Source organism: Centroberyx affinis, unplaced genomic scaffold, assembly GCF_046629955.1.
Source record: "Centroberyx affinis isolate AG114_WGS23_722 - 3 ecotype Tasmania unplaced genomic scaffold, CSIRO-AGI_Caff_v1 ptg002334l_1, whole genome shotgun sequence".
Classification (NCBI taxonomy): Eukaryota; Metazoa; Chordata; class Actinopteri; order Beryciformes; family Berycidae; genus Centroberyx; species Centroberyx affinis.
In genome coordinates this window covers 100,584-117,500 of record NW_027280601.1, presented here as the reverse complement: position 1 = coordinate 117,500, position 16,917 = coordinate 100,584, and the positions used below count along the sequence as shown (strand labels likewise).

Sequence of the window (16,917 nt, the reverse complement as noted above, 5' to 3'; positions counted from 1 at the left end):
TTCTGTGTGTGTGTGCGTGTGTGTGTGTGTGTATGAGGCGGGGGCAGAGGGGGGGCATGTATGTGTCTACGTGCCTCAGGACATAACAAAACAAAACAACAGATGTCTCTCAAGAATGTTAACGGTTTCGGTGTTTCGGTGTTGAGTCGATGGGAATTTAACTGTTGCCTCGTGGATGGAAAGTACAATACGCTACTTCTGGACCTCACCTCCTGACTCATGTGACAGTGATTGCTTTATGGTAGAAGGCCTGCAGCCCATCATTTTCTGTACAATTCAGAGAGGTCAGCAAATTGCACAAGAAAGAGTGGAGAATAGTTGAACACCATCATCCTACTTTATGCAAATAAAAAAAGTCTTTTGTCCAGTGTGTCAGCTCATGTAACCTGATGATGTCAGACACCAAGCCTAGGTAGAACTGCAGGTGTTTCACTCAACAGCATCACGACTAAAAGTAAGATATGCTTTGTCTTATATTGTCCACCACTTACAAAAGGATCATACTAAAGACACTTGAAGTGGGGTTTGTCACCTTAGCTGTAAATACCTACTTCATTTCATATCCATGCACCCTATTTTTTCATAAGCTGTGAAGTAAAACTAGATAGAAACTAGATTCCTGTGACCTTTTGGCACCTGAAAATAGAACAATTTGAATTTCCAAACAATTTTTCTTCACCAAGTAAGCTACTGACCAAGCATTTGCTCTAGTATTCGGCTTGCAGTAAAAGCTAAGATTTCTACAATGGCTGCATCTGTATCTGGGTCAGCACTGCAGTGTGAAAGACAAAATTTTTAATTTAATGAGGTGGTGAATTTTAATTTTAAAAAGTGGAGTAGAAGCACCACAATGATCAGCCACTGGAAAAAATAATCCTCATTTACCCAAATGTTTAAAAGATCTGGTGTGTTTTGTTTTTTGTTTTGTTTTGTTTTGTTTTACCAACAGCCCTCTCCGAGCTTTGTTTCCCAATTACATGTTGATATGAAGATCATCTTTGTCCCATTGGCTTACAGCTCAGTGTGACATGAAGAACAATGGAGTATACAGTAGTCTACAGCAGTGGTTCTCAACCTGGGGGTTGGGACCCCCCAGTGGGTCGCAAGATAATTTTGGGGGGTCGCAGGGTGATTTATGGAATACGAAAAAAACATATTTCTACTATACAAATGTTTTATCATGTCTATTTTTTCTGATTTTTTCCTTAATTTTTGCTTTTTTTCTTTTAAAATACTGAATTGTTTTAGCCTCTGTGCCTCCTCTGATAATGAATCAGATGAAACAACCTGAAAAGGGAAAATCATTGGTTGGTTTAAACTCTATTTGCTTGTGACCGGGATTGTGAGTAGACATCGCTTCGTTTTAAGGGGTCATGAGCCAAAAAGGTTGAGAACCACTGGTCTACAGTACAATACAAGGGAGAGTTAAGTTTCTCTGGGGAAACGGAGCCCTGCTGTCAGTCACCTGGTAGTGTGTACTGAAGTGCGGGTCTTCCTGCACCACCTCCAGCTCCCTGCCGCCCCGCACCAGGACGGTCCTCACCCCGCGCCCGGCCAGGTGGGTGTGCAGCTGGGACGCAAAGATGTGGATCCCTTTTGGAGGCAAGGCCTGGAGGGAGAGAGGGAGGGAAGTAAGATAAAAATATATGTTTATATATAGATATATACAGTATCTACAGTCTATAAAAGTCAAGTCAGGTTTATTTATATAACTCTTCATCTCAAAAGCATGTCTCAAAGGACAAGCCTACCTACATCTAACTAATCAGCAATTGATCACAAAACAAAATGTTGGAATACAGTGTACAAACCAAATAAAACACAAGGAATCGGAACAAAGCACTAGACACAAGCATGTTGAAAAGATATAACAGGCCGACCTAACCTACCTAGCTGAGTCTAGCTTCACCCCCAGTGAAAACAAGGAAATCTCCCAAGAAAGCTTTATTAGGAAAAAGTTTAAGAGCAGTGTATCTTTTTCATACATACATGTATCAAAAGGTTTAATAAAGTAAGTCACTGTATGAAATATGCAGTGCTTCTTAAACTATTAATTTGGACTTACACTGGGTCTCAGGTCTGTTCGCAATTTGAATACTGGAGCTAAATAATTCAAATAACCCTGATTTGCAAGAATTCCATTTTGCATAGTGATTACTTGATATCTGTTTTAATAGTGACCTATAATGCACATGCAGGTATAGTGTGTGTGCATTTGGGTGTATATAATTTGACTGGACCAGGGTTCTTAAACTTTTTCAGCCTGGGGTCCAAATACGATTTCTACTCTCTTCTTCAGGGGCTGAAGCTTGAAAAAACACGTGGGACACCAACACAAATATTCTCACAGACCATTTTTTCCTTGTTAACCAGAGTTTAAGAACCCATGCAATAAATGATGTACTTATAGTATACATACAGTCTGGGTACACTTGGAGGTGCAATACCCAGTAAGGTGGAAGCTGTGTTGTTTGGGTGGGACGGCCATGACAGGAGTGTAGACGAGGCCCAGCTCCATGATCCCGGCATCGTACCGCCTCAGACTAGGGGTGTAATACAACCGGATCCCCGACGAGTCACGCCGGCCTGTATAGGAGAATATTACGTAACATTAATGAAAAAAATTATTAAAATTCTACCTATAAAGCACTACATGGGCTGGCACCTCCAGTAAAACAGAAGATAAGAAAGGAGAGTAGAAGCTGAGAGAGGCAGAACAGTAATCTAACATGTTATATGCGTATTGGGGTGCGGTTTGGAAAAAGCACAGGTAGAGAGATAGTAGTGGAGTGAGATGAATGACAATGATGAGGATGAGACAGCAAAAGTCAATAGTGACTAGATCAAACGTGTGTATCTGGAGTATTTTAAATAGAGACTGCTCTGAGGAAGATAGGCTCAGGGCTCCTGCGGAGAGGTAGGGAGAATCCCTGCTGTTTGTGTAGGTGTGTGTGTGTGTGTGTGTGTGTGTGTGTGTGTATGTGTGTGTGTGTGTCTGTGTATGTTTGTGTGTGTGTGTGTGTGTGTATGTGTGTGAGAGAGAGAGAGAGAGAGAGAGAGAAAGAGAGAGAGAGAGAGAGAGAATTTGTGTGTTGTTTGAGTGTACACACATGTAAGTCTGTGTGCTTTACTGTGTGTGTGTGTGTGTGTGTGTGTGTGTACCGGACAGAATCAGAGGGTTGTGGTAGTGGACCTCCAATCGAAGGAACCTTGAAGAACCCAGTCCACCCAAAGGCAGCCCTGCATCAGGAGGATAGTAAAATGCCTGCATACACACAAACATACACACACACACACACACACACACACACACACACACACACACGCACACACACATTCAGCAAACACATTGACGCATGCTATTTGTTATTCTTCTGATTCATCCATAGGTGCCTTGAAGTTTCTGCAAGCAAAGACTCTGGCAAGCTCTGGAGAGAAAGTCATATCCTTCTTTATGTGTTGTAAAGTTGTAAAAGTTTGGAACTTTTGTAACACATTGTAAACTAAAATACAGGTGTGTTATATTTCAGTGTCTATAAATATTACACATTCAAACTAACAATTTACATCCTCACAATAAATACATAACTTGAGGTTTGCTGTCACATACTATTAGTCTTTTGTATAAAAATGTCAGGTAATACATTTCAAAGTGAGAAAAATATCTTAAATAAACGTAAACAAAGTCAGTGGTGCCGTGACACTGTTTCACCGGAAGGCACCAAACTACAATCGCACATTGGGGCTTTAATGTGCCTGAGTCCCAAGGCAAGGCTAAACTTCTCAAATGTTGAGTAGGGGACTCAAAAACAACCACTGTTTTTAGTATATTTGCCATTCTGTTTAATATAGATATTGTTAAGAGCATGATAAAAAGAACTCATCCAAATGTATTTTCCTGCACAAATGTATACAAATTAAGCTCAGCACTTTCCAGCACAAGGACAGGTCTGGAGTCTGGAGAGTGTGTTTTTTAAACTTTTCATTTTTTTAATCTATTTTATCCACGGCTCAAGTTGAGTAAATTTGGTTTCACCCATTGTAGGATGTTTTAAAACATAATTGTAGGCTTGTCATGTGGCAGCCCACCTCAAACCAGCCTTCCATCCTTTTTAGGTCGTGACCCCATGTCAAGAGGATATTCTTATTTACCTACTTACCTCATAGGCCAAGTGCAGAAAGGGGAGATAGCGGCTAGTCTACTACTGTGGTTATCAATATTTTCGGATGGTTTCCCCCCAAAAAACAAGGGATGCCTACTCACAAACCCCCCAACACGGCCTACCACCCAGAATGGACTGTGACACCAAAAGATGATTTTTGTTCTCTGTTTTCAGCCTGTTACACTAAATTATCTCCAAAGCCAAGAAGATGCTAACATTGATTATGATAAAGGACACAGAGCATTTATCATAAAGATTAAAAGCATGGCAATATGTTTGCATATCATGATTACATTGTCTCACATTCCTTAAATCCTCTTGTGAGCCTGCAACGATATTTCCATCTGGGGACCCACAAATTAAGAAACACTGCCCTACTGTATATGGGCCATACATGGGCTGGCTCAGAGGAAGTTCATTGTGATTGTTTCTACGCTGATGAGATAAGGTCTAGTCTGATATGGGATGCTGGTTGAACTCGAGTGGTGAGTTTTTGTCCTGTTCCACTCCTTTGATGTTGGAATCTAGACTGTTCTGCTTATTCCAGCAAAAATGAATTGTTGAGCCGGCGCTGGCCCCACGGGCGTCAAACCTCCACACTATTATCAAGGAATCTTGATTTTATCGTCATCGTTGCCTTCACCTATTTCAGTGAGCAGACCCTTCTTAAACCATTTCTGCTGATACATACATAATGGAAGATTTTTTTTTTTGATTTAATCTTGTTTTCATGCCAGAACAGTTAAATCTTCAGAGACTCGCGGTGGCTCTTTCTGACAATTCTGACAATATTTTACATTACTGTTCCTATCCTCCTCCAAATTGCCCTTCCCTTGTTTTCTCTTTCTCTCAATCCCATTTACTCTTCCCTCTCTCCCTCCCTCTGTTGTTTGTAAGGCCACGTTTCCCTTCAGATACGGTGCCGGGGAGAATAAAACAACACTATTAAGAGGTGATGAAAGAGGCCTGAATATTTCCCACCTAATCTTGTCTTCACAGCTCACAGCTCACAGAAGGCATCCTGCTTGTTTTTGTTTGGCTGGCAGATAATCCAATCAGAGAGGGGCTGGGCTGGCTGTGATGCAGCGGGGAGCAGAGCAGAGAAATATGGTGACAAGTGCACCATTCCCTGTCTTCTTTGCTTTATATGACTAACAGGATGGTTGCTTGCTTGCTTGGTCAGCTGGCTGGTCGGTAGCTGAGTTTGCTGGCTGCTTGGCTGATTAGTAAATTGGCTGATTCGCTGGCTGACTGATTGGCTGGTTGACTGGCTGGCTGATTAGTTGGCCGACTCACTGCCGGTTGGCTGACTGGCTAGCTGGCTGGCTGGTTAGTTAGTTGACTGGCTGGTTGGCTGATTAGTGGGTTTAATAGGATTATCAGCTGTGATGAAACCCCTGTTCTGCCTCATACATGCTTCCACATACTGATGTACGTGCATATGAGGTTTGTGTGTGTGTGTGTGTGTGTGTGTGTGTGTGAATATATGCACGGGAGTGTGCTTCCTACGTACAGACTGTCTCGTTGCTCTTAATAGATTTCTGTTGCATGTCGGATCAACTTTACAAGGTTTTCTTGGTTTTTGTGTGGGAATAACTCATACAGCAGTATAATTTGTTTATCTCTGATGCACGATAGACATACCGAGTGGACCAAATTAAGCTTTATTCACACTTTCTCTTTTCATTACACACCTTTTGTGGTATTGTCCTCGAATGTATATTTTTATCACACTTGATCTGAGTATATGTGTGTGTGTGTGTGTGTGTGTGTGTGTGTGTGTGTGTGTGTGTGTGTGTGTCTCTTGCCATACCTCAGCACCCATAGCCCATGCAGCCAGAACATGGCGGCAGTAGTCAAGCTTGCCAGGTTTCATCTTGTCATCACAGGAGCCGCTGTAATGTGGAACGTTGCGGATATCCGGAGAACATTCGAACACTTCCATGTGGTGAACGATGGCCTCGTTGCCTGCAGTCACCACTGACTCATACTGAGAGAGACAGAGGCAGAGTGGTAAAGATTATCATGTGCCTCTACTGTTGTCATGTGACTGTTATACATTGTATTTTGAACTGATTTGGCAATATCGGTCCCTGAACCCTGATGTCAGTATAGCGCCTTTGAATTTAATTGCACAGTATCGGACCGTATTGTATTGTGGCAAACAAAGAGCCATAATGGCTGGTTATGCATGATGTGCTTCTAAAACACTGATTCTATGTAAGTATACTCTATGTGTTAAGTGTTTCCACATTCAGGAGCATTTATACCATAACAATGTGGTTCTTGGGCATGTTTTCGGGCAGCTGCTGGATGAAGCACCAGTAGGTGGTCTCCTGGCTTGGTATGGTGACATCTGGTGCCAGCACCTCCAGTATCTGTACACCTGGGGGCAGAGAGGGTGACGGCGTATCGGGGCGCAGCATCAACACCCGCTGTACCCCTGTCTGGATCCGGGACAGGTTCAGCTGCTCCAGCGAGGCGATTGGTCGATCCAACAATCCATAGATGACGTGCACAGTGCCCTCCTGACCAATCAGAGAAAAAAGGATGTTTGATGTATTGTAGGTACATTGGAGAACTTGAATGGCAGGAATGTACATCTGAAATCAGCAGTCTTGGATCGTTATTTTGCCGGGATGCTTAGAACCATAGTACTTCCATAGAACTTAGAACTTCTCATAATGTTGTCATAGTGATGAGCATTGGTTTTGTGCAAGAAACTCATTTGCATGTGGTACTATGGAAACCACAAAGACATTTTAATGAACACTTCAGTAGCAATTGTGTTAAACATTTCCAACTTTCTGAGTCTAATGTGACGTCCACGCATGAAAAGATCTCCATGACAACATAATCGAAATTATATGGCATCTTACTGTGTGTGTATCAAAGACAGCAATGAAAATATCACTAACACACAGACAGGCACCCGCCCAAGGACACACACATGCACTGCACATGCACACTCACACGCACGCTCGCTTTCACAAGTAAACACACACAGTACGCTGCGTCTATAGGCAAATACAGTATATCTTTCTCTTTCACACACACACACACACACACACACGCACGCGCACACACCATTTCCCTTGGCTTGTCTCTCCCCTCCAAAGCTGTGCACAGTTAGTTCACTTTCACTTCAGTCAGTTCAGGATTGACAGAAATTATTTTTGCATGAGGTTATATCCAAGCGAGCAACATGTGTGCTAGCACTTTCTACTGTGCTCAGGTGGAGAGGTAGGGGTGGGTGGGGGTGGTATGCATGATTGGAGTGAGTGAAACTACACTGACTTTTAAAACTCCACCTGTTAACACCAAAGTGCTGTGGTAGCACAGTGTTGTTGTGACTGTGAAGAGAATCACTGAACAAAATATTTAATTCATGTGTTGACTGACCCACGATCACAGAGCTACTTCCTGGTATGTGGATGCACAGCGCACCAGCCTCCAGTTGGTTGATGCTTCTTGACTTCTATGGTACTATAGGGCTCTACTGCTTAATTTATACCTGAATTTAAGGGTGGCCACAGATCCTCACAGGGTGTCTGCAGCGCCCACAGAAGGTCGCAGAGAGACGCGGCATGCACAACTAGAAAATTGTAACTACACACAAGGGGCCACAGATGCCATAGATGCATTGATTGGCTTGTCAGGTGAGGTGTGATTTCCAGGGCAAATACTACCTCATATCCATTCAATCCTCATATCCATTGTTCAGTGGGTGCTCTTATATGAGCTAATGAGCACCTAATAATAGAGAGTGAACACATTATTGTTCCAAGGTTGATTGCAATTTCTCCACTAACTACTTTAATTGAAAGTGATCTGCCCCCTATCACATGCATACACAGAGACTCAGACACACGCACACACACACACACACACACACACACACACACACACACACACTGTTAAGAGCTGAAGACTTTACACACCTCTATGAGGTAGTCTCTTGGATCGCAGGTGCTGAACGGTCTTTTGAAGAGCAGGTAGAATCCTTCAGGCTTCTGTCTGGCTTCAATCAGCTGGTAGTCTTGTTGGCTGTCCAACGAAACGCGACCCTCACTGTCGCTCCACGCATCCTGGGGGGGAGACACACACACACACAACAATAAATACCCCAAAAATTACAATTCTTTTTTATTTTCTTGTATTTTTATGCCAAAATTCAATTACTATCACTTCCTAGAAAACAGTGTATCTTTAATGGTGACCTCATGCTGTGCCAGGAGGTACCAATAAAATTGCCTTTCCCTAACTGATATCCCATTGGTTCACCCTCTTGAATGATCCCTCCCTGTGTTATGTCCCACCCCAACATCCTGTTCCAACAAGAAATACATCAATCATTAAGGAAGAAAGACACTTCTAAAATACGGTTTCATTGTGACTTCTGTCTGCTACTTCTGTCTAAATTTTATTCATCACATTATATTCATGATTTGAAGCGGGACAAAATTTGACATGGGATAATCCTTTCTTAACCAAGGGAAACAAATCCTCCATCATGCGCTTGTTAACATTGAACGGATTGGATTTGGGGGGCTAGTTGGAAGATGCTGGGTGACCATGTGAGCCAGGTTGGAGAATAATATATTAAATGTAGTTACTGAAAAAAACAACACAATTATCAAATCATGGGGGAAAGGCTATTGAGATTGTGAAACTGTAGTCACTCTGAAGAGCGCTTTGTGCTGAAATGTCAGTGGGTCAAATAAATGTCTCCAACTGGAAGAGAATGTGGCTATTGTTCTTAGTTTTAGAAATTACAGACAAAAGCATAATTTCGCACAACTTGAAATACAAGTTTAACAGTTTAACAAACTATGTCGCTGTGATGGAGTGGATGGTAATCTGAAGCAGTTTATATTTTTAAATCTTCCTAGCCCAGTATTCAGCTCCTCTGCCAGGAGGCATTGCAACAGCTGAGTGTATCCACTTCTGTTATGTTTCTCACATTCATATCTGTCCAGAATAACACCTAAGATCTCGTTCTCTCTCGTTATTTCTCTCCCTCTCTCTGTCCCTCTTGCATAACTGCTCGGCGCAAAGTGCAAAGAATCTGAAACCACAGATTTTGTATAAAAATATCTCCCCCCAAAAAATGTGTGTGATATGCGTGTGATGTGTGTTTGTGTATTTGTCTGTGCGCAGAGTACAATGGTTAGCGTTTAGTTTCTGAACGCTTGTGCTTTCACTTTCCACAAGGGCTGTGGCATATGGATCGCTGAGAGAGAGAGGGAGAGAGGGAGAGAGAGAGGGGGGGGGGGAGAGAGGGAGAGAGAGAGAGGGAGAGAGAGAAAGAGAGAGAGAGAGGGAGAGAGAGAAAGAGGGAGAGAGAGAGAAAGAGGGAGAGAGAGAGAGGGAGAGAGAGGGAGTGTTTCTCTGTGTGTGTGTGTGTGTGTGTGTGTGTTTGAAATCATGAATATATGATGTATAAAACTTTGTCTGAGTTTGGTCATTCTATATTCCATATTGCGGCAAAGTGAGCCTGACAAAATTACAAGAAAGGAAAGTAACGCACTGATTATTGAGGCTACAGTACTATTTGTATTGGCAGCAATAACATGATTTTGTTTTTGCTTGTATTTGAATTTGTATTTCATTTTGAGTTACTTCCCGATAATACATGAACTCAAAAAACATCTAGTAGGCCTACCCTTAAAAGTGAGTAAATAATCCTGCGAATACATTTTAGAAAATGAAGCTGATGTTCTTAACAAGAGCAACTTAAAATCACTACAAATCGCCACCATTACATGAGTAAGGAGTGCAAAGCCACTGCGCCCAGATAATAGATATCGAGTGTAATAGAGAAGTGCTACGGAAAGAGCCAGGGAGAAAAGGTACAAAAGTTATTTTTTTTGTTAAGCCGATACATTTCATTTGCCATTTTCAGCGCAAATAAAGAAGGAAGATATGAGAGAGGAGGATGTGATTCAAGGGGCAGAGGGGTGTAGGGGTGAGAGGGAATCAGATGCAGCTGTATTACTTTACATTACATCACTTTAACATCAAAACAAATTGTGTCATCATCTGTGACAGTTAAACCAACATTTCTAACTAATTCTTTGGGTCTTGAGCTAGAGCTCAATAGAGCTGTGTGTGGGAGAGAGAGAGAGAGAGAGAGAGAGAGGGAGAGAGAGAGAGAGAGGAAGAGAAAGTTATCGATCACTGAATAGAGAATACATCTAGCACAAAACCTTGTTAATATAAACAGAGACGCACCTTAACAATGTACAGACTCAATGACCACAGACTAGAGATCGAAAAAGGACGGCATTAGAAGGAATGGAAACCCAAACAACATGTCCACATTGTCAATTAGGAGGAATAGAAACCAAAGCCCACTTTCTTCTCTCCTTCTCCCTCTGTACCAAAAGGAAAGCCTTTATTTTAATTTATTTATCTATGTCTATATATCTAGATAGATAGATAGATAGATAGATAGATAGACATACATATCACCTTTATTTATCTATATATCACCTATTGTTTGTACTTTTTACAATTATTGTTTTGTATTATACTGTTTTGGCAACAACCGCTGTAAACCATTCATGCCAATAAAGCCATTTGAATTGAATTGAATTGAACTGAATTGAGAGAGAGAGAGAGAGAGAGAGAGTGAGAGAGAGAGAGAGATGTCTGTACCACAGCAGTGACCTTCCTGCTGCTAATAATTTTTCCCTGTGGGAAGAGAGACAGATGGAACAAGAGTAAAGGATCGAGGGACGGATGAAATTGCATTTATAAAAGAAGATACAGAGTGGAACACAAGGAAGAAAAAGGATCAAATAAACAAGAAAATACAACTGAGGGACTTTGCAATGACGGGTGCATTATGACGGTTTGGATTTTTAACTGGAAAGTACACAGGGATACAGAGGGAAAAATAGGAAGGAGAACGAGGCTGAGACTGGAGAGGAGAGGAGGTAGAGATGGATGCGGTTAGGAGCTTAGCAGGACAGCTGGGTCGAGCTATAAATGGAGATCGCTGGTTGAGGTGATAGTGTGGAGGAGTTTATTGTTAGACTATGAGGCAACTCAAGCTCCCTCCCTTCAGACCGCTCACAGTAGAGGACACTGAATGCAAAGATGGAAGTTTTACAAATCCCTTAGACTGGAGTAAGTATTTCTCCGACTGGGCTGGTGCCAAAATGTCCCCACTAATTTGAATGTGGGATATAATGGAGAGGGTAGGGAGATGGCAGTCAAATACCCTTTCCAGACGAATACCGAAAATTCTTGAAGCGGTATTTGACAAACCCCCATTTGAACCGGCAGCTGACTCGGGAGTCACTATTCTCTGTGGGTCCAAATACTACAGGTATGTTAGAGACAAATTATATATAGATCCAAAATCGCCAAACTTATCCTTTGAGTTCAGTTCCTAATTGGATATGAACCAAAGTGAAGGTGTGCCTCAATTTCAGCCTAGAAATTTTCCTTACATACCACAAACGGGTTAGAACAATACCAGTGAAGACGGAGAGACACACAGATCAAAACAGATACAGAAACACAGGCAAACAAACACACATCCAGCGTCTCCTCCAGTATCAAAGTCTTTCCTTGATTCCTCAAGGCTGCATGTACTTGAGTGAATGAATCATTTCTCGATGCCTGGGGAGAATTGTTTTGTTAGATTTGCAGCACACAAAAACAATACAGACGGACAACAAAGCATACAACACAGCAACAATAACAACAAAATGTCCTCAGCTAAGCCAGGTGTCTGGGCCACTTCACATGGATTAACCCAAAGGAAACACTGGAGCACACAGATAACCTTAAACTGCTTTATTGCAAGGCGCTGAGACTAATGTTTCGATGTCTTCATCAGCAATTTAAGGTTATCTGTGTGCTCCAGTGCTTCCGTTGGGTTAGTCCATGTGAAGTGGCCCAGAGACCTGTCTTAGCTGAATTTATTGTCCTGCACTGAGAGCACCAGTCTCCCTTTGTGGATTGGCTGAAGCGTGAGATACCTTCTTCTCCTTGATGTGAAGTCCTGGCGGCTCGCCACAGTGCATGTAGAAATACGTCAGTGTGACATCACGGGATAGACTGATCATGGTCTTAGTCACATGTGGCATGGCTCTGTTCTACTCCCATCTTTCCTGTCACTCTCCAGTGTGTACCATCAAATATCATCAGTGTTTGTGCCTGCAGAGCGGTGCAGCTCCCCGCCTCTGGAGCCCTGCCTGCAGCCTCTGGCCTCAGATCTAATCACCGCAGAGATTTCTCTTCTGTGCTTCATCTCTGCTATCCAACTGTATAAGTCAATAAAATCTATCAAAATTGAGTAGACTGCGCACTCTCCCTTAAAAAAAGACTGTCTATGTTTTCTAACATGGAAATCAGCCAGTAGTAAAAACTGGTCCATCTGCAGTCTGTAAAACTGGGCACTAACCCTCATGCATGCTCTCCCCCCTTCAGCTTTTTGCCACCATTTCGACCACACACATATATATATAATGCCATTACCATAGCAACCAATCTGGTACAAACCTGAAAAAAGTTGTTTTTCTCAAAAATTATTCACTACAAAAACATACATTTTATCTCTGGATGTTAACAATACCTTCAGTTTGTGAGTAGTTAGTAAGATATAATAGTAAGATCTTTTTAATGGAGGATATCTACAACAGTAGGCCCTATGTTGCAACTTTTCCATTAATGTTAATACATTGAGAGCAATTTTTTTTTCCCCACTGCACTTCGTGATGATGCTTGTGGTACCCGGAAATAGGAGCTGAGTGGGAGCTCTCTGCTTCTTCATCCTCTCAGGTACCATCTGACAAAAAGTAGAAATACCATAAATAACCCAGCTCCTTGCCCTCACCACAAGATACAGCAGAACAGACCTAAAATTCAAACATAATGTGGGAGTTATGTACAACAAAAATCAAGGCTACACCTATATAACCAAGATTTGTTTCAAACTAATCTCCAACATTTTGGGTAATCTGTTAATTTCCCTCAAAGGGTAAGTGACATGGAAGACATAAAATATGAAAAGATACACACGAATCCAACAAAAATCCACAGAGGAGCAACAGACACACAAGCAGAACTATGTTACAATAATCCCCTCCTTCTAACTAATGATAGACATATTTGTAGGAGGGCTTGACTTTTTCACATTGGACTATGACTTATTTATATAGTGCAGTTTAACTGCCTGCACCTCCTGTCTCTCTGCACCTAAACAAACTGTCACTGAGGTAAAACAAGATACCATCAGGTGCAAACAGTTTAAGTCTGTGTCCACTGGAGGAACTGGTTGTAGCTATTGTTGTTGTTAGGAAACTATTGAAAATCCATTTGAAGCACAGTGCTCTCGCTAAAAGTGGACTGATTTTTAAATTCATACCACTGAGTGCTGTTAGTGTGAAAAAAATGCTGAACTCTCAGCACTGTTGGGAACACACAAAAGTTTGTCTTTTTGAGTGTAAATACAAAGAAAAAGAAGCCAGTTTTGTAAAAAACAAAACAAAAAAACAAAAAAAACAGGTTCTTGGCCTAAATCTCCAGCCTAAATCCTCATGTTGATGGCAAAAGAAACATGACATGTGACTCCACACATATGAACACTTCATTATACATTGTGGCCCTTCGTTGGGAGAAAACCAGGCTCACACCCTTTTCCTTTGAACATATCAAAGTGCATCTTATGGGGGAAAGTACTTGATGAAGATGTTTTTCAGAGGAGGAAGAGACTCAGAATTGATATTGGATTCAAGCTACCATGAATCCATTTATGCTTCAGGCAACATCTGACAGGATGTTGGCTCTAGCATCATAGTTAATCAAATCATGAGTCTAGAATATTGCAGTAAAATATTATTCTTGACTATGATGAAATAGCATTCACTGTGCTTACTCATCAATATTTCCGCATAAATACCAATACAGAAAATACTAAAATTATAGGCAAAAATGTGAATAAATAAAAATTTTTTTAAAGCAAGACAAATTGTTGTTTAAATGTTTTTCATTGCATGTATTGAGAGTGCTTTCCATAAAAAATGATCAGCATGCAGAGTGTTAGTTAACCAGCCTATCTGTAAAGACTATCCATTTCACAGTTTCTGCAGAACCAGTAGCATTTCCATAAAAAAAAACAAAAAAACATTTATCACTGAAAAAAATAGAATTCCAATTCTGTATTGGATTCCACTTGGTAAAAAAAGCTAATTTCCTGCAAAACCAAAATGAGGCATTTCACACATCTTTATCAGTACAGGATTCAATTTTGATATGCTAATGCCTGCTAATGATTCTCTGATGAATTCCAGCTATTAGTGCAGTTTGAGTGATTCCCAATTATCAGGGACAGATAACATCCTTTGTGGCTATGAGATCACGAACAAAGCCACCCGCCGGCTCCTCGTGCAAAAACACCAATCTCACGCCTCAGGGACCACAGACAGACGAGGAACGCTGAGCAAAAGGAAAATCTCCGCTCCTTAAGGACTGTCATGTGATCCCCATGCTTTTATGCTTTTTGAAAAATTGAGAAACAGACAGAGAGGAAAGGGAGCGTGTGTGTGTGTGTGTCTGTGTGTGTGTGTGTGTGTGTGTGAGAGAGAGAGAGAGAGAGATTTGATTTTCACACCTTCTGTTCAGACCTGCTTGATATTCTATCCTATTCCGAGGCAAGCTATGCCCAAAGCCAGCCAGTTTGCAGATTTAACTCAACACATTTTTTTAGTTGTTTTTATAACGTTTACATGTTCATACTGATTTGACTGCACAGATAAAATACATCATCCCCTGGGCCGCTTACCCCAAAGTAGCTCTTGGCCCCGTCGTCCCACAGCACCACCAGGTCGGCGTCGGTCAGCTCCCCGCGGTCGGACATCCCCAGCAGCACGCCGTGCCTGAGCTCCGCCACCCGCAGCTCCAGGTAAACCTCCTGGTCGGCGTAGCTGATGTTCCAGGCCAGCTGGAGCTCCCCGCGAGGGTCAAGGGGCACGCGGAAAGGCATGGGGAGATGAGGGAGCGGGCCGGAGGGTTTGGACGACGGGCTGGACGGGTCGATGGCGGTGGCGGGCGCCTGGTACGAAGCCACCAAGATGACGACGAGGGTAGCCAGAGCGGTGAAGTACATTATGGTGATGTCCTGCAGGCGGAGGTTCTTGTTGAGGATCCTCATTGCCCTGATGGTAGAAAGTATGGAATGACAGACAAGTTTTTCCCCAGGATTTGCTTGCAGTCGATGTGTTGGACGTTCAGTAGTTTTGAGCGAATTTGTGTCTGTGAGTGTGTTCGTTGATTGTCTTCTGTGTTTCAGTCTTCTTCCGCTCTCTTCATCCAAAGTTAATCTGGAGATCACTTCAGAAAGTTGTAAAGGGAGTTCATTTCCACTATTGGTGCAACATTGTTGTACTGTTGCATAAGCTGTACCTCTCCAAAGTCACCTCACTCGCCTCAGGTCTTGTTTGCTTTGTCAGCTTCCCTTTCCTTCCTGGCCACAGTAGATATCTCTCTTGCTGCAGTCAGCTGGGTTTATTTTTATTTTTCTTCAAAAGTTTTCTATCCTCTCTAACCTCTCATTTTCTGAAAAGTTTTCTTTCTTTCAAGTATCGCCAACTTTCTAGTCTTTAATTTTCTCACTTGTGTTCCTGAGTCCTTGTGGGTATTGTTTCTCTCCTCTGAGCGACTGGTCTCTCTCTGTCTCATCGCTCTCTCTCTGGTTTTTAAGAGACCCCTCCCTTGTGAGTTGTCTGTCTTTATCCAGCCTAATGGTATTAGGTTTGTTGAGGAAAATTGGATTGTTTTCTTTAAGCCCTGGGGTCAACCATGATTCTGCACATCTGCCAGGCCTTAATTGATCCAAATTCAACCATGGACATTATCAACAACAATCGGCTTAGACTAAGTGAAGTTTATTGCTCGCTCCATCTCCCTCTCAGCTTACACTGCAGTGTTTTTTTATAGAAATCGTTCTGTTTTGGTGAGTATGTATCATACAATTTCATGTGTACACAGGAAGACAAACTCACAAAAAAGCATTCAAACAGTGTACCACTCACCGTACCTCTCACCTGGCTTTTCAAGTATTTGATTCAAAATGAATTTAGGGGACAGCAAACAGCCTCGGTAGGTATAAACAAGGCATTAAGGCATGAGGCCCTCTCCTTAAGCTTTCGCCTGAGGCTACAGAAGACCTAATCAAACTGTCAATTATGTGTTTCAGAACCAAGACGCATGGACACCTCCTAGTTGGTTTAAAAGGTTAGTAAAGCCCCTGTGGAAATTTGTGTTTGTGTCGTGCTGTGTGTGTGTGTGTGTATGAGTGTGTGTGTGTAATGGGTGAGGGGGAAGAGTTACATAAGAAGAATAGACAGGAAAAGAACAGGGTTGGGACAGATATTAAAAGTAGGAGTCATGGATGGATGGATGGATGGGTGAGAGATATTCCAGCGAGTAACATAAAACAAATGAGACATTTTTCAATTTCCTGTAAACCTATTCAGGATGAGTCAATACATTTCAGATTTCTTTCCAGTGGGAGCACACCACCAAAACGCACTCTGGGGGGGGGGAAATGCAAATTCTGGAGTGTTGGATTAAATTTTCGTATGTGACGTCAAACCACTGAATCCGTTGTTTTTTCGTGAGAGGCTCATAAAGGGGCAGGTTGGGATCCTGGTGGAAAACAGCGAGAGCAGAGCAGAAAGGGAAGCAGGGGACAGCAGTAGTATAGTGTTGGTTAATGTAATAAAGACGCTCGTCCCTG

At 42.1% G+C, this 16,917-nt stretch overlaps 1 protein-coding gene across 1 annotated transcript in view; it reads right to left on the bottom strand.

Moving 5' to 3' along the window:
- The window catches only part of dbh (dopamine beta-hydroxylase (dopamine beta-monooxygenase)), an 18,654-nt gene extending 3,324 nt beyond the window's left edge, over window positions 1–15,330 (bottom strand). Inside the window, exons 1-7 of the mRNA XM_071533172.1 lie at window positions 14,962–15,330; window positions 8,105–8,251; window positions 6,434–6,691; window positions 5,977–6,153; window positions 3,163–3,265; window positions 2,420–2,586; window positions 1,466–1,609 (exon numbers count right to left, since the gene is read on the bottom strand). Coding sequence (XP_071389273.1) covers window positions 1,466–1,609; window positions 2,420–2,586; window positions 3,163–3,265; window positions 5,977–6,153; window positions 6,434–6,691; window positions 8,105–8,251; window positions 14,962–15,330 — 1,365 coding nt within the window. The remainder of the gene's footprint in view (window positions 1–1,465; window positions 1,610–2,419; window positions 2,587–3,162; window positions 3,266–5,976; window positions 6,154–6,433; window positions 6,692–8,104; window positions 8,252–14,961) is intronic.
- Between the last annotated feature and the right edge of the window lie 1,587 nt (window positions 15,331–16,917).